This window comes from Nyctereutes procyonoides, unplaced genomic scaffold (genome assembly GCF_905146905.1).
Source record: "Nyctereutes procyonoides isolate TBG_1078 unplaced genomic scaffold, NYPRO_anot_genome, whole genome shotgun sequence".
NCBI lineage: Eukaryota > Metazoa > Chordata > Mammalia > Carnivora > Canidae > Nyctereutes > Nyctereutes procyonoides.
In genome coordinates, this window is record NW_026575118.1 from 2,914,325 (window position 1) to 2,938,824 (window position 24,500).

At 35.4% G+C, this 24,500-nt stretch overlaps 1 protein-coding gene across 1 annotated transcript in view; it reads left to right on the forward strand.

Moving 5' to 3' along the window:
- Positions 1–24,500, forward strand: part of MARCHF5 (membrane associated ring-CH-type finger 5) — a 49,938-nt gene that overhangs the window by 16,242 nt on the left and 9,196 nt on the right. Inside the window, exons 2-3 of the mRNA XM_055334405.1 lie at positions 421–623; positions 20,519–20,649. Coding sequence (XP_055190380.1) covers positions 421–623; positions 20,519–20,649 — 334 coding nt within the window. The remainder of the gene's footprint in view (positions 1–420; positions 624–20,518; positions 20,650–24,500) is intronic.

Sequence of the window (24,500 nt, forward strand, 5' to 3'; positions counted from 1 at the left end):
AAATTACTTGTGTAATACTTCAGTTTTCCAAATTGAAGAGGTTAGTGTTATTGAAGTGGGCAAAATACTGACTTTCACATATTCCTGTGCTTACCACTCCTCAAAGAATTATTAGGTCTTTCAAAAGCAGCTTGAGGGTTGTTGTTTTGTGCTCTGATTCATAAAAGAAGGTGAAGAATTATTAGAAAGGGGGAAAAATTACATAAAAGCAAAATTCAGAAAACACAATATTCTGCAGAATACAAGAAAAAGAAGAAACTCCTCTATTGGAAACGTATTGATTGTTTTTCTCCTTGGGTATTTAAATGTAAAGTAGAAGTTCTGTAATAGAAAAGAGGCTTATCTCATTAAGTGAGAGCTATAGTGGAAAGGAGGCTGGGGTCTTAAAGATAACATCATTATTTCTCTTCTCATTTACAGAAGTTGCTGGGTATGTTTTGCCACTGATGAAGATGATAGAACAGCTGAATGGGTGAGACCATGCAGGTGCAGAGGATCTACAAAATGGGTTCACCAGGCTTGTCTGCAGCGCTGGGTAGATGAAAAACAAAGAGGAAACAGTACAGCCAGAGTGGCATGTCCTCAATGCAATGCTGAATACTTAATAGTTTTTCCAAAGTTGGGTAAGCAGATCCTTAAAAACAACAGAGATATATGTGATGTTATTTTACATAATTCAGTCATCTCAGGTTTATTTTAAAGTGACCCATCTGTTTGCTTCTTTGTAAATTTCTCTATTCCTTTTCTGTCATTTCCTCTCTAAATGTTATTTGTCTTGCTAACAGTTTACATTATCCCTAATATATCCTCAAATCCACCCATTTGTGTATTAAATGTTTTTATTTTGATCGAGTGGATTAAAACTTGGACATCTGACTCTGTAGATAAAATCACATAACAAAGCTATAATAAAAAACCTGACCAAAAGAGCTTTTATTCTCTAGAGACCATTGATGTAGGAGAAGGAAAACAACAATGTGTGTTCTTTCTAATACTTCTCCTTAATTCTTCTATTAAGGAATAAAAGTAGGGAAGTTAAATACTTAATAGTGTTCATCTCATCTTTGGAATCTAATTTATGTGGTTGTTCTTCATGAAGACTGCTTTATTCTTTCTGCAACTTGGCAGGCAAGGAATGACCAAAGATCTTTTAGAATGGGACTAGCATTGAAAAAAGTAGAGCACACTTTCTTTTTTTCATTTGTTTTTATTGAAGTTCGATTTGCCAACTTATAGTGTAACACCCAGTGCTCATCCCATCAAGTGCCCTCCTCCGTACCTGTCACCCTGTTACCCCCACTCCCCTCCCACTTCCCCTTCCACAACCCTTTGTTCATTTCCCAGAGTTAGGAGTCTCTCATGGTTTGTCTCCTAGAGCACACTATTTAAAGGAAGCTGTAACTAAGGCTGATACTTAGTTACCATGTTCCATCACCATGTGATTATGAACTGGTGACTGTGTATACCATACTAGTTGTTAAACATTTTTAGTATCACCCATGGCTGTAATCAAGAGATATATGAAAACAGTTTGGGTTCTGGGAAGGTCAGACAGAAAGAATGACTTTCAGGGGGAGTAAAGTTCAAGAGAAATTTGAAGTAATTATTAGGTGTGTGTTTTCTAGGTTCTATAGATACTGAAATAAGACCCTCTTTTAAAAAAATAAGGCAACATAAATGCAGATAATGAAGCACTTTTCTAATGTGAGACAGTTAATAATAGGACAAACAATTTCCATGGTTGTCTGTATTTCCTACCATAATTCATAAGGAACATGAAGGAAGAAATAATAGCTTCTTAGGAAAGTAGTAGAGAATGTAGTGTTTCTCACATTTAGAATTTGTAGACCACATGATGGGTGTTCATGTATGTCATGGATTTTGTTTTGTTTTGTTTTTTTAAAGATTTTGTTTATTTATTCACAGGAGACACAGAGAGAGAGAGAGGCAGAGACATAGGCAGAGGGAGAAGCAGGCTCCCCGCAAGGAGCCTGATGTGGGGTTTGATCCCAGGACACCAGGATCACGACCTGAGCCAAAGGCAAATATTCAACTACCGAGCCATCCAGGTGCCCCTACACCATGGATTTTAGATAAAGACAAAAGAGTAATCCAAAAGTTGGTCTTTGAACAGCATAGTGGTTGAGGGCTCTGATCCTACACAGTTAAAAATTCACCTACAGCAGGGTGCCTGGGTGGCTCAGTCAGTTAAGCGTCCTACTCTTGATTTCAGCTCAGGTCATGATCTCAGGGTAGTGAAATGGAGCTCTGTCAGCTCCATGCTGAGTGTGGAGCCTGCTTGAGATTATCTTCTTCTCCCACTGCCCCTCCCACTTGTATAGGTATACGTGCTCTCTCTTCTCACTCTCTTTCTCAAAAAATAAAAATATCGAAAATTTACCTACAGTTTTTTGACACCCCCCCCCGAAACTTATGTACTAATAACCTTACCGCTAAAGTAAATGTTGATTCACAGTAAGCTGAAGAAAATGTTAAGAATATATCATGAGAAAATACATTTACAGTACTGTACTGAATTTATCACATTTATCACAAAAAAAAATCCTATAACATTATAGGGTTAACTATAATATTAAAGCAGTAATCTAAAAATAATTTAAACATCAGGAAAAGTAATTACTACTGCATTCTTTCACCATACTGATACCGAGCTCACTAAAGTCAAAAGTTTCATATTTAACTGTTTCTTTTCTTTCTTTTTAATTCTAGTAATCTTGCTTTGCAACTATAGTTTTTTGAGAACAGCAGCAAGTACAGGATGATTCTGTTAGATGTTTTAGACACTTAAATGGATGGATACAAAAATTATTGCAAGAATTCTCACTGAAAATTACATACTATGTTAGATGAGGCACTGAGTTGACGAATGGCACTCAGAGCAGCGAAGCTGAATATTTCATTTTGGAAGATGGCATTGGGTAAATCTGTCCTTTTGGTTGTATTCAGTTCTAGGAAATAAATTTTTAGAACTAGTGTGGTAGGGGTCCCTGGGTGGTGCAGCGGTTTGGCGCCTGCCCTTGGCCCAGGGCGCGGTCCTGGAGACCCAGGATCGAATCCCACGTCGGGCTTCCGGTGCATGGAGCCTGCTTCTCCCTCTGCCTGTGTCTCTGCCTGTCTCTCTCTCTCTCATGTCTCTGTCATGAATAAATAAATTTTTAAAAAAAAGGGCATACTATCAAATGCCAGCTATAGTCTGTAAATGAAGCCATGTGTGAATTAGCTTTCCGGTGCTATATATACTCTTTCTTGCTACATACATGTCTAGTGCTCCTGGCTGTGATCCCAATATACCTTTCAAGTCAAGGTTCAAAAATAATTGTTGGTTAAAAGAAAATCCCTTCTCTATAGCATGTTTTCACTGAGGTTCAACTAAAAGCTCCATATATCTCTATGTATATGCCAGGAGTTGATTTCATTCTCTGAACACTAGTGGTTTCTTCCAGCCATAAAACAAAATATTTAAGAACATACATGTATAATAGTAATTGTTCTTCCTTGTTGTGTACTAAACATATGATGTACTATAGTGTCATCTGATAGAATTTTGCCAGCAGATTTTCTCTTTTAGCATATTCATGATTAATTTTGCACTTACCATTTGTACTTGTTTTTGTTAAAATAAGTTGAAGTGCCTTCGACTACAGTTTTTAATCATTGTTTCCAGTGACAAAATTCTTAATGCAGACTTTTTTTTTCTTTTTTTTTTTTTTTACTGGAGTTTGATTTGCCAACATATAGTATAACACCCAGTGCTCATGCAGAATTTGATTGCAGGCTAGAGTGGTTGAAAATTATATGAATACTTCCGTGGCTTCTTGTCCCTGTTCTATGATGTTTCAGTCCCTGTTTAATAATATATTATGGTACAGTGGGAAAAAGGAGGTTTTCTTGTGCAAACTAATCCTACCTAATTCATTGGTCACAGCCCATTCTAAGATCACACTATTTTCATTCTAATACTATACTATATAATTTATCACTATGATATTCTGAGCTAAATGTGAACATTTAAGGCATTGATTTGCTCTCTTAAATTTGGGATTTAATACATGATAATATTAACAAAATACATGTTTAACCAATGTAAGCAAAATACATGTTTAACCAATGTAAAATCCCCTTTTAACTATCCTTGTAGAGTATGTGTGACCTTGGAAACATAACAGTTAAGAACTTCTAAGAATTTTCTAGAAAGTCATTATTTTTCAAATTTGGAAAATGTTATTAAAATTTTTATTACTTTTTCATCAAATTGTCTGTAGACCTGTTAATAGATTACCAGGGACTACCATTGGTCTCCAGACAACACCTGAGAGACAAGGAATACAAAAAAAGAGAAAATGCAGAGAGGAAGAGGTGATGGTTAACAATCTGTGGGATGATCTCCGTGTAGCAAGTGTTTTTAAGTTTCATATGGATTTAGACTCAGTCGAGCTGGCTAGCTGCCACATCTGTGTCTTTTCTAATACTTAATGGTGGCCAGAATGGAGGTGTGGTGGCAAGTGTGTATTAATTATTAATTAAGGAATATACTGTGCTCAGTTATGGAAGACTCAGTGGACTCCTCAGACTTTCATTCCTCTATTTGTCACCCATCTATGGTTTGCTTTTTTTCTTTCTGATAGTGAGTTAGGCCAGGTGCATGTATGCAACCACTTACAAAGCTCATTGTTCTCTGAGGACCAGCAGCATTGGAATCATCTGAGAGATGTTAGGAATGAAGAACCTCCTACTCATGCTCTGTTTGAATCAAAATCTGTATTTTTATGAGATCATCAGATAAGTTAAATTTAAGAAGCATTGCTTTAAACTATGAAGAGAATACCAGCTGGAAAAAGTTTGTCTTTTATTAAAAATAAAGCATTTCCATGAAGTTTAAGTCCAGGTAGTAACCTTGTTTAGCTAAACAGAATTCAAAGGAGCATAGCTCAAGCGGAGAGTTCTTGATTGCCAAGAGTAGCAGGGATTGATTCACCTTAGATTCTTTCTCTTTCATTTCTTTCAACGATATTTTGTAGTTTTCAGTGTGAAAGTCTTTTGCTTTGTTAAATTTATTTCCAGGTTTTTCACTCTTTTTTTTTTCCACTTTTTTAAATGGAATTATTTTCTTAATTTTATTTTCAGATTGTTTATTGTGAGTGTATAAGACACAACTGATTTTTATAATCTCATGTCCTAAAACTATGCTGAACTCATTTAATGGTTCTGATATTTTTTTTAAGTGGATTGCTAAGCATTTTCTATACACAGGATCATGTGATCTGCCAATGTAGTTTTACTTCCTCTTTCTCAGTCTGGATGCTTTTATTTCATTCTCTTGCCCAAGTGCTCTGGTTGCAACCACCAGTATTTTAATGGAAGTGGTTAGGACAGATATCCTTGTCTTATTTTTAATCTTAGGAAAAAAAACAGTCTTTTGCTATTAAATATGTTATCTCTGAGTTTTTCATATAGCTTTTATCAGGTTGATAATGTTTCCTTCTATTCTTCATCTGTTGAGTGTTTTTACATGCAAGGGTAAATACTTTTTCTGAATCTATTGAGATGATTATATGGTTTTTGTTCTTTAATATGGTATATCACGTTGATCTTCATGTGTTAAACCAACTTTGTATTTATGGGATAAATTCCACTTGATCATGGTATTTAATGCATTTTAGATGTTGCTGGATTTGGTTTGCTGGTATTTTGCTGAGCATTTTTCTGTCTGTAGTCATAATGGATATTGGTCTGTGGTTTTCTTGTGATTTCTTTCACTGGTTTTGGTATTGGGGTATTACTGAGTGAGTTGGGAAGTAATCTCTCCACTAACATTTTTTTGGGAAGAATTTGGGAATGATTGGTTGTTAATTCTTGAAATGTCTGGTGGCATATGGCCCTGGGCTTTTCTTTATAGGAAGTTTTTGGATTACTAGTTCATGTTCAGATTTTCTGTTTCTTCTTGAGTCAGTTTTAGTAATTTGTGTCTTTCTACAAACTTGTTCATCTAGATTATATAATTTGTTGGCCTATGATTGTAGTATTCCTTTATAATTCTTTTTATTTCTATAAGGTTAGTATTAATGTCCCCTCATTCATTCATGATTTTAGTAATTTGGATCTTTTTTCTTTGTCAGTCTAGCTAAAGGTTTGTCAGTTTTGTTGAGCTTTTTAAACACCCAAATTTTGGCTTCATTATTTTTCTCCATTTTTCCATTTTCCATTTCATTTATTCCTATACTAGTCTTTATTATTTCCTTCTTTCTGCTTGGTTTGGATTTAGTTTGCTTTTCTTTTCTGGTTTCTTAAGGTAGAAGTTTAGGTTATTGATTTGAGTTTTTTTTTTTTTTTAATAGACTATTTTTTAGAGCAGTTTTAGGTTCACAGCAAAATTGAAAGGAAGCCCAGAGACAGCCTGTATACTCCCTGCCTGGTCACATGCATAGCCTTCTCTATTATCAATATCCTTCACTAAAGTGATACACACTTGTCATAGGTAATGAACCTATATTGGCACTTCATTATCATCCACAGTTTACATTAGGATTTACTCAATGGTTGTTTATACTGTGGGTATAGACAAATGTATAATGACATATATCCACTGTTACAGTATAACACACAGTATTTTTATTCCAGTGAAAATCCTCTGTGCTCCACATGTTCATCCCCTCTTCTTTCTAACCTCTGGCAATCACTGATCTTTGTACTACCTCCATATTTTTGCCTTTTTCAGAATGCCATATACTTGTAATCATACAGAATGCAGCATTTTCAGATTGGAGCTGCTTTCACTTAGTAGTATATGTACATATATAAAATTTCTTCAGACCCTTCATGGCTTGATGGTTCATTCCTTTTTTTTTTTTTTTTTTAAGATTTTATTTATTTATTCATGAGAAACTCAGGGAGAGAGGCAGGGACATAAACAGAGGGAAAAGCAGGCTCCTCACAAGGAGCCCGATGTGGGACTCAATCCCTGTGCCTGGGATCATGCCCTGAGCCAAAGGCAGACGCTCCACCTCTGAGCCACCCAGGCATTCCAATAGTTCATCACTTTTTTAGCACTGAATAATATTCCATTGTCTGGATATACAGTTTATTTAACCATTCACCTACTAAAGGACATCTTCTTGCTTGTTTCCCAGTCTTGGCAATTAAAGCTACAACAAACATCTATGTGCCAGTTTTTGTGTGGACATTGGTTTTCAGTTTATTTAGGTAAATACTGAGGAGTGTGATTGCTGGATCATGTGGTATGTGTTTAGTTTGTTAAAAATTGCCAAACTGTGTGACTAAAATTTTGTATTTCCACCAGCGATGAATTCCTATTCTGTATCAACAGCATTCTATGACAACAGCATTTGATATTTTCAATGTTTGGATTTTAGCCATTCTAATAGATGTTTAGTGATAACACATTGTTTCAGTTTGCAGTTCCCTGATGATATATGTAGAGCATCTTTTCATTTGCTCATTTGTAATGTTATGTCTTTGGTGAAGTGTCTGTTAAGTCTTTTGATCATTTTAAAAATCAGATTGTTTTCTTAATGTTGAGTTTTAAGTATATTGTGGATGACAGTCTTTTATCAGATTATGTCTTTTGCAAATATTTTCTCTCAGTCTGTAGGTTATCTTCTCATTCCTGCTCTTCTTTTTTTAAAGTAGTCACAGCTGTACATTTCTGAGCACTGCTTAGATTTCTTCTTTGACCCATTGATTAATTAGAAGTGTGTCATTTAATTTTCACATACTTATAAGCTTGCCAGATGTCCTTCTGCTTTTGATTTCTAATTTTATTCCATTTTGATCCAAAACCATACTTTGAGTCCTGTCCTTTTAAATGTGTTAAGGCTTCTTTTGTGGCCTAACATGGTTTATTCTGACAAATGTTCAATGTACACTTGAGAAGAAAGAGTAGTCCATAAATATCTAGTTGGTTTGTAGTATTTTCAAATCTTTTCTATTTCTTTGTTGTCTTTTACCTATCCTTCATTGAAAGTAGGATATTGAAGTCTCCAGCTATTGTTGAATTGTCTGTCTCTCCAGTTCTGTTTTTGCTTTATTTATTTTGAGCTCTCTTGTTAGGTGCATATATGTTCCTAATGTTACATCTTACAGATGGATTGTCCTTTTTACCATTATAAGACATCCTTCTTTATCTCTAATAATTTTTGTCTTAAAATTGATTTTAACTGATTTTAACATAGCCACTTCTGCTGTTTTGTCTTTGTAGATTATTGGTATATTCTTAGATTACTTTTTTTTTTTTTTTAAGTAGGCTCCACATCTGACGTGAGGCTTAAACTCACAACTCTGAGATTAAAAGTCGCATGTTCTACCAACTGCTGAATTTTTTGTTACTGTCACTCAGTGAATCAGCTGCTGGGCCACATAGAGATAAGAAATGGTTTCAGGTATCGTAAGACTAATAGGGATGGAGTGAATTTGAATTTATTTGAGATAACTATTAATAAATTATGTGTATGATGTGTAAATAAAGATTTTCAGTGATTTGATGCTATTAGAATTGAGGGAGAAACAGGACCAGGAAGCAAAATGTTGCTAGCCACTTGCACCAATAAATGGTCTTTTCTCCTTTTTTCTCTGTGTCCATATTTGCCCTGCTGGACATGGCAAGGAGTAACAAATGTGTGAAAGAAAAGATGCCCCAACTACAGTATTTCTTAGTATTTTCATTTGTCTCTTAAATGTTTGAGTTTACTTTATATATTTTCCCTCTAGATAATACATTCACATGAACCAATTTCAAAAGATGTTGAATACAACAGGGTGTTCAATGAAAATCTTTTTACCATATCCGCCAGCTATAAAGGCAAGTAACTTTCATACTCGGAGGCAACCATTGTTAGAAGTCTGAATGTTTTCATTCTAGAGTGTTTCTCTTTTTCTCCCCCCACTCTTTTTTCCCTTCCTCTCTATCCTCCACACCCTGAAAAGCTATAAATATTAGGGTAGAATTAAAGGAATAAACAAGGGACAGGAAAATACCTAGGGATTAGCAACTATGAAATAATTTCCACTCGTAGGACTGAAAGTGCAAAGGAAGGGAGCTATTAACAGAACTTGACAAGAGCTTTAGCAGAAGAAAGAGAGGCTGCTTAACAGGATCTATGGTTTTAGAGAAAGAAATGCTGTCTGTAGTGAGGGATCTGTTGGGGGGGTGACCTTCACACTTTTACCACTCTGATTCTTTAGCCATATCACTTACTGTTTGAACACCTCAAAAGCTAGAGAGCAAGGTTGCATGGAAGGTCCAATTTGTTTGGCAAATCATGCACAAAGCAAAGTGGAGACAGAGAAGTAAACCTGGAAACGCAAACAGTATTGAGCATGATTAGATTATATGTCGGAGTCTTCTAGACAAGTATACTATAGATTATGTTCTATACTTATTTTTCTTTTCTCAGCAAAATATGGTAGATACCATTTTATATTAGTGTATAAAAAGCTTTTTTTTCTTTTATAATTACATAATACTCCATTACAAAGATGTATGGTTATTTATATAACCAGTTTTGTTAGTAGACATATAGGCTGTTTCTAGTCTTTCTTTTTTTTTGTTGCTGTTTCTAATCTTTCACTACTACAAACAGTGCTGTCATAAACAACTATGTAGGGGATCCCTGGGTGGTGCAGCGGTTTGGCGCCTGCCTTTGGCCCAGGGCGCGATCCTGGAGACCCGGGATCGAATCCCATGTCGGGTTCCCGGTGCATGGAGCCTGTTTCTCCCTCTGCCTGTGTCTCTGCCTCTCTCTCTCTCACTGTGTGCCTATCATAAATAAATAAAAAAAAAATTAAAAAAAAAAAACAACTATGTAAAATAATTTCATGCACATGTGCAAATATATCTAAGATAAATGACTAGAGTAGAACTGCTGGGTCAAAGAGTATGTACGTTTATAACATTACTAGATATCATCACATTGGCATTTGTAGAGATTATACCTATTTAATCTTCCCAACAGTGTATTGGCGTACCTGCTTTTCCATTGCCTTTGCCAGCATGCTGCTATCAATATACAGAACTAATTATATCTACTGCCTTAACATTGATCAAAGCTCAGCAGAATGTTCACTCAGGTATTTTTTTTCTGTTATTATAAAATATTTGTTGAAAAAGAATATATCATAACCATATATGATATATGATATGTAGGAATAAAGACTAAAAAAACTTCACTTGCTGACCTACTCCTCGGGTTTAGAAATAAAATATCCTGGTGAGTTCAGTACTTTATCATTAAGTATTTTTTGATCCACAATAATGCTTTTTTTGTCTTGTATATAATACAGATATGATAATATGGTATAGATATAATCATATAGCTACACAATCTTCTTCTAAATCAACTTTTTGTTTTAGGACAATTTCTGATTTATAGAAAAATTACAAAAATACTACAGAGAGTTCTCCTATTTCCCACATCTAGTTTCTTCTAGTTTTTGATGACCTCGACAGTTTTGAGGAGTGATGGTCAAATGTTTTGTAAAATGTCCCCCAACTGGGATTTTTTGATGTTTTTCCTATTATCTGTTGGGCTATGAGTTTTAGGGAGCAAGACCACAGAGGTGAAGTGCCATTTTCAGCACATCACGTCAAAGACAAATATTGTCAACATTACTTATCACTGGTGATACTGACCATGATCATCTGGCTAAGGTAGTGTTTGTCAGATTTCTCCACTGTACAGTTACTCTTTTCCTCCTTTATATCAGCTTTCTTTGATGATGTTGTATTTGCCTGTTTATCTTTTCTTATCCTTTTTTTTTCAGTTCTTCAGAGTTATTTTACAAATTTATTGTGATACTGATATAGTTGGGTTTTTACTGTCAAATTTTGTGTATTTTATTGTCCAATTTCTCTACTCCCCTTTTCTTGGCTATCTCCTAGGTTGAAGTGTTTTTTGTTGATACTATATATCCTCCTGTATTAATTTTTAAGTGTTATGCTTTTCCCCCCTATTTAAATGGCTGTCCTTGAAAAGTTTTAGCTTTTATCTCTTCAAATATTGCTTCTCCCTCATCCTAGAACTCTGATTAGAGTTATGTTAGACATTTTCATTTTCTTTCATGTCTCTTAACTTTTATGGATTTTCATCTTTGGTCTTTGTGCCACAGCATTATAATTTCTTCTTAACTGTTACCTGGTTCTCAGATTTCCTCTTCAAGCAATGTCTAATCTGCAAGGAATTTTGTTTTATTTTCTGTAAGTTCTTGTTTTTTTGTTTTTTTTTAAAATGTGCGCCTGCTGATGGTTTATAGTCTCTTGTATTTTGTTCATTTATAAGTTATCTTGTATTTTTTAAATTTATTTATTTTTTAAAAGATTTTATTTATTTACTCATGAGAGAGAGGCAGAGACATAGGCAGATGGAGAAGCAGGCTCCATGCAGGAAGCCTGACCTGGGACTCAATCCCAGGACCCCAGGATCACGCCCTGAGCCTAAGGCAGATGCCCAACCGCTACGCCACCCAGGTGTCCCTATCTTGTATTTTATTACATCATTTTTATGATTAGGTTGATAATTCCATCATCTAAAGTCATTGGTAGCCTAAATCTGTTGTTTTTCTTTAGGTTCTTGTTCATGGTGCTTTATTTCTCTTGAATGTGGAGAGTACAGTTCACATTCGTGTTGATATTTGTAAACTGTGGATATCCTGAAGGTGAAGGAACTCTAGAAAGAATTTGCATTTGGGATTTCTCCCTTAGCACTGATGGATTTCTAACCTGAAATCAGCATGCCAGTTGACTATAGTTACAAATTCTTTAAGGAAACTGCTTTTCTTCATACTTTTCTTCTTGAAGATAAGACTTTTTTTTTTTATTGCTCACTTTGTTGTCATGTGGATTTTTTTTTCTGGTTTACCCTTTCATTGACGGTTCATACAAACCTTCTGAGGGTCTGAGAGTCAGCTTTCCAACTTCGTATGACCTAAAACCTAGTATGACTTTTAAACTCCGGTATTTTAGCTTTTCCCCTTATAATTTTTTCATTAGATGAAAGGGTCTTTTGTCATCATAGAATTTCCCATATTATGGCTTTTGTTATTATTGACACCCTAAGAACACTAGGGTAATATGTTGCTCTGTTCCCTGCATTTCTTATCGTGTTGGTTAGATCTCATCATTGAAGTTATATATGATTTTTTTTTCAGGGATATTTCATAGTTCTGTGTACTTCTTACTACATCATGAGGCATATAATACATAGTTGTCTTTCAAAGAAGAAACATTACAACTGACATCTCAAAAATACAAAGGATCATAAGAGACTTCTGTGAACAATTGTAGTGAACAAACTGGATAACCTAGAAGTAAATGATAAATTCCCAGAAATATACTACCTACCCAGACCAAATTATGAAGAAATAGAAAAAAATGAACAAACAGCAAGGAGATATAAACCTCCCAATAAAGAATAACCCAGGACCAAATGGTTTCACTGGTGAATTCTTCTAAACATTTAAGGAAGAATCAATGCCAGTCCTTCTTAAACTCTTCCAAAAAATTGAAAAGGAAGAAAATTCCCAAATATTTTATGAAGCCAGCATTATCCTATCAAATCCATATAAAGGCACTACAAGAAAAGAAAACCACAAACCAATATCCTGATGAATATAGATGCAAAAATTCCTAACAAAATAGTAGCAAATCCAATTCAACAGTACATTAAAGGGCTTATACACCATGACCCAGTGGGATTTATCCCCGGGATGGTTCCACATCTGCAAATCAAGCAGTGTGATATGCCACATTAATAGAATGAAAGACAAAAATCATATGATTATCTCAATAGATGGAGAAAAAAGCATTTGACAGAATTCAACATCCTTTCATGATAAAAACTCTCATTTTATATGGAAGGAACATGCCCCAATAATCATAAAGGTTGTATGTGACAAACCCGCAGCTAACATCATACTCAACATTGAAAGGCTGAAAGCTATCCCACTAAGAACAAGAACAAGACGAGGGTACTCATTCTTACCACTCCTATTCAACATACTACTGGAAGTCTTAGCCAGAGCAATTAGGGAAGAAAAAGAAATAAAAGTCATCCAAATCAGGGGGGATCCCTGGGTGGCTCGGCGGTTTAGCGCCTGCCTTTGGCCCAGGACGCAGTCCTGGAGTCCCAGGATCGAGACCCGCGTCGGGCTCCCTGCATGGAGCCTGCTTCTCCCTCTGCCTGTGTCTCTGCCTCTCTCTCTCGCTCTCTGTGTCTCTCACGAATGGATAAATAAAATCTTTAAAAAATATATTAATAAAATTTGTATAGAACCACAAAAGACCCCAAATGCCTAAAGCAGTCTTGAGAAAGAACAAAGTTGGAAGCATCACATTTCCTGATTTCAGAATTTATAATGAAGCTGTGGTAATCACAACAATACGGTACTGGCATAGAAAGACACATAAGCCAATGAAACAGAATTGAGAGCCCAGAAGTGACCCATGCATATATGGTCAACTAATATTTGACAAAGGAGCCAAGAATACTCAATGGGGAAAGAGTAGTTTTTTTAATAAATGGTGTTGGAGAAACAGGATATTCACATGCAAAAGAATGAAATTGGACCCCTATCTTATACCACTTAAAAATTAATTTGAAATGGATTAAAGGCTTCACTAGAAAACCTGAAACTATAAAACGTCTAGTAGAAAATGAGGTTTTCTAATTCAGTTCTCTTACATTAAATTTCTCCAGATTAATACTTTTTCTCTCTTTGTACTTGGTTTGGATACAAAATCTTGTGGATTTAATTCTAGTTTATTATGACTTTAAACAATGTTCTAAGATTAGTTTTCCTAAAATATTATTTTCATTTTAGCATAACTCTCACCAGGAACTTCCTTCCTACCTATTGTGTCAAAGATCTAGTCAAGTTTTCTGTCAATTAATGCTAATTTTACTGGTAGACTAGCTTTTTAAAAAACATGTAAACCTGTCGGGATGCTTGGGTGGCTCAGCAGTTGAGCATCTGCCTTTGGCTCAGGTCGTGATCCTGGAATTCTGGGAGTTCCAGGATCACATCCCGCATCAGGCCCCTTCAGGGAGCCTGTTCTCCCTCTACCTATGTCTCTGCCTCTCTCTGTGTGTCTCTCATGAATAAATAAATAAAATCTAAAACAAACATGTAAACCTGTTGAGTCTTTTGCCTCAGTTAGAAGGTCTTTTAGAAGGGGGTACCCTTTTCAGATCATAGACTTCAAGTCTAGGTCAGGATTCACTTCTGTTAATTAGTATATTCATAGAGCCATCAGTTTAAAAAACTCTTCGTATCCTTATCCCCCTATAGTCTTTACTTAAAGTTTCATTAACATGGATCTCTTAAGTTTGTACCATACCACTGTACTTACGCTAAATTTACCTGAAAATTTTTCAGTTGTTGGAGTGCCTGGGTGGAGCAATTGGTTAAGTGGCCGACTCTTGGTTTCAGCTTAAGTCGTGATCTCAGGATTGTGGGATTGAGCTCCACAAGGGGTTCATCGTGGAGTCTGCTTAAGCTTCTCTCCCTCTCCTTCTGCCCTTTCTTCTTCTCTCTCAAATAAATACATGTCTTAAAAAAAAAAAAAAAAGCCTGTACTTACCTCTTAAAAAAAAGTTTCTAAATTGTTTAATGTATATTTACTTGTCCTTAAATAGATTAGAGGCTCCTTGGAGGCAGAGGCTGGTGTGTTAAATTTTATTTATATGTATTTTAATGTAAACTGCTATGTGTACAGTAGGTGCTTAATAGGTACTTAGTAGTTGACCTTTAGCCCACAGATAATTCTATTCTTACGAGGTAAATTTAAGGTTTCCTTTGGCACAAGCTATGAAATAAAGAATTACTTTGATGATCTTTGGTTACTGTTCATGGTAACATGCTATATTTACACATGGAGGAATGGTACTCATCTGCTTTTTTGACTCATCTTTTACTCAGGAGTTTTTGTTTTGTTTTAAGGGCTTTGGGTCAGTTATCTAAAAAATGCCCAACAATACATCCTTTCTTCTCTGTTTATAATTTAATGTCAAACTTATTATTAAGCAAAGTAATTTATAGCCTGAGTTGCAGGATATTTGTTCTTACATAAAATTGGTAAAACCTCAACCTATAAGCAGAGCAATCAAAGATGACATTTACATAAGCTTGTTTGAGGCTCTGCAACCTGGCCTCTGAAGTCTAGTGTTTAAAGTAATGATGAATGCTAGAGAAAGAGTTAAAAACTCTTTACTGTCCTATCAGGATTTCCACACACTTTTAACTTTTGAGTTGGTTGTTGTGATATTACTTCATGTCTTCAATAAAATCCGTATTTGTTGACTTGGGACCATATACTTTTTTTTTTTTTTTTTTTTTTTTTTATGATCTCTACACCTAATGTGAGGCTCACAACAACTCTGAGATCAGGAGTCGCACATTCAACTGAATGAGCCAGCCAGGCGCTCCTGTTAAAGGTCCTTTTTTTAAAACAATGGATTGAGTCAAATACTTGCTACAGAGTGCTGCAGCTAGGTCCTATGCCACTCTATTATAAAGTCCTGTGAACAGGCCAAAGTACCCCAATGTACTGGCCAAGTACCATGTGCTAAGATAGCTGTGGCCTATATCCCTGAGAGTGATGGCAATCATCAAAAGCATTTTTTAAAGCACCTATCTGTACATGGTTCTATCCTAGGCACTGTACAAAACGAGTTAAACAGACTTGGTCCCTGCCCCCTGGGAGTTTTCAATCTAAGATGATGCTGACATGGACAGACATAAGGATATTGAGACAACTGAACAAACATTGAACAAGAACATAAAGTACTAACATTATGCACAAGCAAAGGGGTAAGTGCATTTTATGGGATAGTATTAAAGGAAGCCTCATGGGACTTAAACAGGGTGGGATAGAGCAATTAGTCAACCTCTATCAGGTTAGATTAGTTTTCATTGGGAAGTCGGGTTTTCATACAGACTTAAAAGTAGGGACAGGACATTCCAGAAATAGAACACAACAAAAATAAGACTTGGAGTAAAGAGAGAAGTTTAGAATTGTATTGTTAGACACTTGGTGGCATCCAGAATCTGTAATTCTGGATGGTTCTGAACCTGAACATGCGGTTGACATTGTGACCTAGCAAGTTGACATTAAGATTGGGTCTAGATCAAAATTAGCTCAATGCAGAGCAAGAAGCAGACCAAAAAACCTGGAAACTTAAATAGCTTTTGCAAACAGTTTGTTTTGCTTATTAAAACTCTTCTGTAAACCATTGGCCACTTAACAGAAAACCTGACTGGGGCTGTTATCTTCTCAGGAACTTCTACAAGCTTATCTTATAAAGCACTATTTTTCTTTTTGCTCATTAAATTCTGTTCTGTATCAAACTTCAGCAGTCTAGGAACATAAATTATTTCTTAAGAACTGATGAGAAGTTTATTTTTTAAAAGATGCTTTTCTGTCCCAGAGAGAGGTCATAGGAATATTGGTTGTTACTGTAAGTAGTGCCCATAGATGTTGAGCCCTAAATATTACCTGCCCTTCAGTCATTAATCTCTTCTAAGATGTGCCTTTAACACCATGCATACATAAATTTGAATTTAAATCGCAGCTGCAACAAATCTACTTTCACAGTGTCTGCCAGATAAAACTGATTACTTCTTTTTCAGTAGACATGGACTTAAGAGTTTCCCCAATAGTTTTCAGCTTACTGTTTGATGTCATTCACATCTGAAATGTGAAAATTTGAATTTACCCAGAGTATTAGGGTGTAGTTATTTTCTTTACAAAAGCTTCTTTGTTGTACAAAAGAATTCACAATAGACTTTCTTTTAACTGTAAGCTTCCTTCTTGCCCTTAAATTATTGAGTTTTCAAAACTTACGTTTATACAGAGCTTCTTCAATTCCTATCCATTGCGTAAATACAGTACATTGAAAACATAAGTGGTGAAGCCCACTGAGACATTAAAAATTCAATAATGCCTTTTTAAAATATTGAAGCCTTTTTATGACCTTAGGTATTTAACTTGGTGTGATATTCACTTACTCATAGTTCTTCCTTCCCATCGGAATTAGTTTTAAAGGGCTAGTCTTGTCTTTACTTGCTTCCCATAACTCTTTGTGCTGTAATCTAACATAAGAAGAATCTGTTAGCTTGCTATTTTTCTTTTGACCCCAAGGCATGGAATAGTAGCACGTGGTAAGCTTCCTAACAGGAAGAGTATGATTTAGGGACTGCCATTCAGAGAAATTCAGTGATTGTTTTTATTCACTGAATAGCTTGCCTAGATAATCTTTAGCTCTAAGAAACATCTCCCCTGGGTGGCAGTTTATTATTCTCATAGTATGTTTACTACTAAACATTTATCTTTTCTTCAAAATGTTAAATTATTCTTGGACTAGTCTATCCAGAAAAGCCTGTAGAGGTTTAGGCAAAAATAAAGACAGAATCCTAGACAAAATTATTTCAGAAAAACTAGAAATAGGGACTATAAAATCCATCCAGTGCCTTCATTTAATCTAGCACATCTTTTGTATATGACCCGAAGAATGAGTAGAAAATTTCCAGAAGTGTGCAGATTTTTTATTTTCGCTTGTACAAAAAGAATTCACACCCATTGATTTGGGAAGAAAACTGAAAATTGAACTCGTTATAATAGAACTTTATGAGATTTTTAAAAGAGAGTCAATTCAGACATCTCTAGATTGCCCATGTTCATGAGAGATAAAAGTGGTAGTGATGGATTACTTTTTTTAGGAATTATGTTTTCTTCCAAATGATCAATGAGTTTTTTTAGGAATTGTATCGCTTCACTCCACGGGTAGATAATTCCAAGTACCCTGTAGAAATAAGAGGGGAAGAAGGTACATTGGAAGCATGTAAAATACCTTCTTTCCTTACCAGTTGTGATTCTGACTGGGTAGAAAATAGTCCTATAGTTAACTTGGGCTTGGTACAGAATAATGAAAAGGAAAGATTAGAGATTTTCATGTCATAGTTTTAAATAAATACCTCAGTAGAGAATCTAGCAAATATTTGAGAGTCATAAGAACTTGAGATTCATCAATAACTGAAAAAAAATTATTTTTCCCTTTGGAGCTTTTGTTCTAGTTCAAAAGTCAGCAGATTTTCTGTTAAAAACCAGGGATTAAATATTTTAGGCTTTGCATGTGGCCATGTTCCATACAAAACTTTATTTACAAATGTAAGCAGCCAGCTGGATTTGGCCCATGGCCCATAGTTTTCCTAACCCATATTCTTGTAGGTAGAAACATAATTAGTAAATTAGAGTATGTTAGGTGATAAGTGCTTTGGGAAAAAGAGAAATAGAGAGAAATAGTGCAGAGTAATTAAATAGGGAGTTTCATGTTGTAGAAGTTGGCAGAGTGGCTCTCACTGAGGTGGAGAGGAACCACATAAGACTGTAAAGTTAATGACTGGTGTAGAAAACAAAGAGATAGTAATGTCCTAGAAATATAATAACCATATATTGGGAAGAAGGGAACATCTGTGTCAGATGTTGCTACTAGGCCAAATAGGATTAAGGTTGAGATATACCACTGAATTTAATCTTAGGTTGTTAGTGATCATTATGAGCAGTTTTGGTGGAGAGAATTGAAGGAGAGTGAAAACAGGTAAGTTTTTTGAGGAATTTTGTTGTAAAGAGAGCTAAGATGAGAAATGGGGTAAGAAGGATCAAAAGAAGAATTTAGTTTGTGTTTTTTTTTTTAAGATAGAAGAAATAATGACATGTCTGATGGAAGTAATCCAGTAAGCGGTAGAGAGGAAATGATATGGGAGACAGTTGCTGTAGCTGTAGCTTTGAGTTGACAAGTGAATGGATCTGGCATGTCAGTAGAGAGATTGACCTCAGATAGATGTGATGTTGGTAGGTGGGTACATGTGCCATGGAGAGTCTGGACTTGTTCTCTTGTGGCTTTAATTTTCTGATTAAAGAATTATCAGTAGAGAATATGAAAGTTGAAGTGTGGAGGTTTCATATATACCTATGGTCTTTAACTTTTAGTACCAGCATTTGAGGGATCTTTGGTGATTAACTAAAATGACTATTGTACTCTCTGAAGGAGTTTTAAACGTAACCTAGCAAATTTGTATATTTTAAAGATTAAACCCTGCATTATGAGATTGAATAATGATGCATATAATGCCTGTAGCACAGCATCTGGTATCATGTAGACACTCAAGAAGTGCTATTATTTTTTTTTCAAAAAGTGCTATTATTAGAGGACATAGTAAATATGCTAAATTGAAATCATAGGTCCTTTGACGTCCTTCCTAATGTTCTTTCTACTTCACAGTGTGGTCTTTCTTTATACAGTGACTAGTGATATTACTGGCTCCAGTGATCAGAGGCTCCATAAATGGATGCTTGTTCTTAAATATTTTAATTATTTTATCATATTACTATGTTAATTTCTTCGTACAATAAAAATAGTTTTGTGTACAGCATCCTCCTATAGATTGTAAACCAAGAGGTAGGTAATAATTCTTAATCATTTCTAAGAAAATGTCTCAAGTAATAATTTGTATGCAGAGAGTATTTAACAAATATGAGGATTAATAAATCAAGTTTTCACATTTCTGTGATCAAACTTAAGATACTCAGGTCTTAAGGCCTTGCTCTAATTCAGGCCTGAGACCCTTCCACTATTCTGAAAAATTCTAAAGCTAAATTATTGGACTTAAGTAATTAGAATACTACCAAATATAGCTATTCTAAGTAACTTCAGAAAAAGTTAATAGCCAGATTTCACAGTAAGCACATAATAATAGTATAATTGACACACACATCTGTTGTAATGCCATAACAACTAGCATTGTGATCCTTAAAAGAAGTTTGTTAAATGAGTATTATTTGTAAGTGATGAACCACTAAATTCTACTCCTGAAACTAATAGTACACTATATGTTAACTAACTTAAATTTACATACAAACTTAAAAAAGAAAAAAGTTTGTTAGACAATAATACTCAACTATCTATTGCATTTTGAAAATCAAAGTAAGATTGACTTTGTATAACTTCAAGAAAATAGCCTTGGTTACCTTCACATACTACACCAAGGAAGTAATGAGTGAAGTCAAAATAAGTGATATTTTTACCAGATACTAGAGAATCTAATTGTGAGCAGGAACTGTTTGGGAAGAGCAAGGTGAAATGGCCATTTCATTCTGTAGTAGCCAGTGTGAATAAAAGAAGTGAGAACTATTTTCTTCATAAGAAGCCGTTGTGTTTGAGGCTTTAATCTTAGGTTTACTGTTAAAGATAAAAATTTGAAGAGGTAATATTTCCTAGAATTTAGGAAGCAAAACTTAGCTATTCAGACAACTGAGAAATTCTAAATTTATTCAAATCTAGATTCCTATCACATTTATAATAGTTATCTCTAAAGCATCAGAACATCCAGCTTCATAAAAATATTTTAGATCAATGGAAAATATTGGATAAGTCATTTTTTAAAAATCTGTCTTGTGTTGAAACATTACTTTCTTTTTTTTTTATTATAGGTCCAGTTGTTTACGTCTTGGATCTTGCAGATAGACTGATCTCAAAAGCTTGTCCATTTGCTGCAGCAGGAATAATGGTTGGCTCTATCTATTGGACAGCTGTGACTTACGGAGCAGTGACAGTGATGCAGGTTCACTATTTTACTCTGTTCAATGATAATACTTTTTACATGAAGATCTTTTAAATAGATTTCTGTTAGGAGTTTTAAAAATTATTATTTTGAACAAGTAATAACCTCATGGCTTAAAAATAAGAAATAAGAAAATATAGCGCTGCCTAAGTGGCTCAGTTTATTAAGAGTCTTCCTTCAGCTCAGGTCATGATCCCCGGGTGCTGGAATCGAACCCAGCATCGGGCTCCCTGCTCAAGAAGGAGCCGTTTCTCCCTCTGCCTGTTGCTCCCCCTGCCTATTCTCTCTCTCTCAAATAAATAAAATCTTTATCATATATATATATATATATATATAAAAGAAACTAGTGTAAAGTCTTCTTATTCCTCCCATTTGCTCAGGTTCCCCCCCACTTCTCCAGATAGCCACTATTATTAGTTATATAATATATTCCTCTAGACTTTCTTTGTGCATGTGCAAGAAAAAATATATTTGTTCTCCCACACACATACACTTTTTTTTCCCTTAAAAGGAAGCATATTAGAACTGTATCCCTTTTTTTCATAGTGAATCTTGGCGATCTTCTCATATAAGTATTTAATAACCTTCCCAGCATTCTCTGTGGAATTAGAACAATTTATTAACCAGTCTGTTGTTGTTTAGACAATTAGTTGTTTCCTGTTTTTTTGCTACAATCAGTAACTGTTGGTCAAGATTATTAGAGAAACTTAAATTTTAAGATTTAGTCCCATGCCCTTATTTCTTCTCTTTTTATACTTCCTCCCTAAAGATTTCCAGCTATCATCTCTGTGCTTCTTATACTTAGATCTATGTCTTTGCCCTTATCTATCCTCAAATCCAGTCCTACAAACACAGTTTGACCCTTCCCCTTAAATGACCTCTTGTGATTTCTAGTCTTTCCCTCAGTTTGAAACCTAAATTTATTCCCTATTATAATTTTTCTTTTTTTTTTTTTAAGATCGTATTTTTTGATTAGAGAGTGCACATGAGAGAGAATACGAGAAAGGTGAGGGAGACGGAGAGGGAGCAGCAGCAGAGACTGGATCCCAGGACCCTGGGATCATGACCTGAGCCCAAAGGCAGACACTTAACAGATTGAGCCTTCCAGGGGCCCTCCTCATTATAATTTGCCTATACCTTCGATTGCTACTATTATTTTCCCATCTACTCGGTCTGTATCCTACATTCTTAGGATTACCTTTAACTCTTTCTACCTCATAGCCCTGTATTGGTTCACTGACCAAGTTCAAGCAGTTTCCAGTTTGGTGTCTTATATCTGTAGCTTCTTTTCCACAGTCTTAACCACCTGACTTCTTGTCACTCCCTCATCATACTTGTAGGCTAAAGGAGTTTCTCTAATTTTGTTCTCTTTTATTAGTCCATCCTTCTAAATCATTCTTCCTAAAATAATACCTTCAATATCTATTCCAAGCTCACCATCTCCTCTGCCTTAAGTAGTTCTTTTCCAATGCAGTGCTTAGAGTGTTTCATAAATGACTGAGTAATAGTGAACACACTATAATATTCTAGAAATTGCACATAACCTATCTGTGCTGGGTCCACAGTGAGTGACGTTTTTGGTTACTTCATTAATAGTCATGGTGAGACAGACTATTGCAAGACTTCTTCATGAAGTATTGAGGACACCTCCAAAATCTGGTTAGAGAAGTCAGAGAATGAATCGCAAATAGTAAACCATCATTTGTCATGTGTGTAATGGATAAAGATTAAGAACCACTGACTTGAAAAAATTCCATTTCCTTACCTTGATTTGTTACACAATGCTTCACAGTCTCGCTTGATTCTACTTTGAGACTTTTTGGACTGTCTCCTCCAACCCATCCTTATGCTGTAGTTTTTTACCTCTGGCCTCTGGCCTTTGTCACCCTCCCTGCCTCATACCTGTCCTTCCATTCCTATCTCTACTTATCCAAATCTAAACTCTCCTTCGAGGCTTCGTTCAGCTGCTTCCACCCCCTGAAACCTACCAGGCAATTCTTGCCCACTGTCATTTCTTTTTCCTCTATATTCATGACATTGTCAGTCCTCAAATGGCAGCTAATCTTGTGCTGACCAAGTGATGTTTCTTATATAGATGACCTATTATTTAACTTTTCCTATGTTTAGGCCTTGCCTTTCCCATGAGAAGGTAGTTTTCTTGAAAGTAGAGACTATCTTACACTTACATGTTCCTAATATAGCATATACCCAGAGCCTGACACTTAAAAGGCTTTCATAAATATTGGGTTTTATTTTAAATATTTTATTTATTTATTCATGATAGAGAGAGAGAAAGAGAGAGACAGGCAGAGGGAGAAGCAGGCGCCATGCAGGGAGCCCAACGCGGGACTCGATCCCAGATCTCCAGGGTCACACCCCGGGCTGAAGGTGGTGCTAAACTGCTGGGCCACAGGGGCTGCCTGGGTTTTTTTTTGTTTTGTTTTGTTTTTTATGACTAGTTCTATCAGGTAGTAGCAGGTTTGTTTGACTGACTATATTCTCCGCAGTAATTTGTTAAAACTTCAATAATGAGCACATCATTAGTTCAGGAAAGTTTAGAATGATTCATAAGGACTGACAAAGACACATTATGTAATGCACAAATGCATTATACAGACATATTTTTTGCAGATGAGTAAATTTAAGGCCCTCTGATAATTGAGTGATTTCTCTTAATACCTCATTGACTATAAGAAGCAGGATGGTTCTTTTGGGGGAAAGATTTTAGGCTCGCTCAATTTTAAAAGAAATTTGATAATTAATGGGACACATTGACAAGAGCTTAAGGAATATAGTTTGTATCCTCTAAAAAGGGCTTCAAGCTGGATTTTGGCACTTTGAATCCATATTGGTGTGATTCATACAAAAAGTTAGCACCAAGCTGAGGTCTATATAAAATACAAGACAAATTGAAAGCTCTCTCCCCAGCTCTAAGGAATATAGTCTAGACAAGGTGTACATAAAGGAATAACTGGAGAACAGTTAATAATAACATTATATAAACAAATATGAAGAGTACAGAAGACTACATAAACAGTATTTTAATTCAGTAAAATGAAAGATCATTTGAATTATTAAAAAAAGTAAATCTTGAGATGACCCTTGAAGGCAATAATTCGGATTGGTAGAGGGGAAGAAATGATACAAACAAGGAGACAAAAATGAATATGTTGATTAATGGTGATAGTAAAGACCTAAATTATGATGATACATATATATTGTGTGTTACCATTTAGAAATAATCTCCACATGTACGTCTCACTTGAAAAGATTTTTTTTTTTTAAGCCTGGAATGAGAGAGATTACTTGTGATAGTAGGTAGATAGTGTATGATTTAAGAATATTGGAAACACTTTTGCCTATCTGAGCATATTTGATAGAAAATGTGCCCCACTATACCATCAGCAGTATTTAGGGGTTTCTTTTTTAATCCATTTTTTTTAAAAGATTTTATTCACTTATTAGAGAGAGAGCATGAGCAGGGAGAAAGGGAGAACCAGGTGCCCCACTAGAGCCCTATGTGGGGCTCTGTCCCAGGACCCTTAGATCATGACCTGAGCTGAAGGCAAGATACTTGACTGAGTCACCCAAGCACCCCCTTTTTAACCCTTGACTGTTTCTTTTCCTTTTGTTCTCTGACTACTATGAAGTTCAGATAAATCAGATTAGGGAATCAGACCATTATTCTTTTTTTTTTTTTTTTTTGAAGATTTTATCTACTTATTTTAGAGAGAGTATGGTGTGTGCACATGAATGGGGTGGGGGAGAAAGAGAGAATCTCAAGCAGACTCTCCATGAGTACAGAATCCAACTCAGGGCTCGATCTCATGACCCTGAATCATGACCTGAGT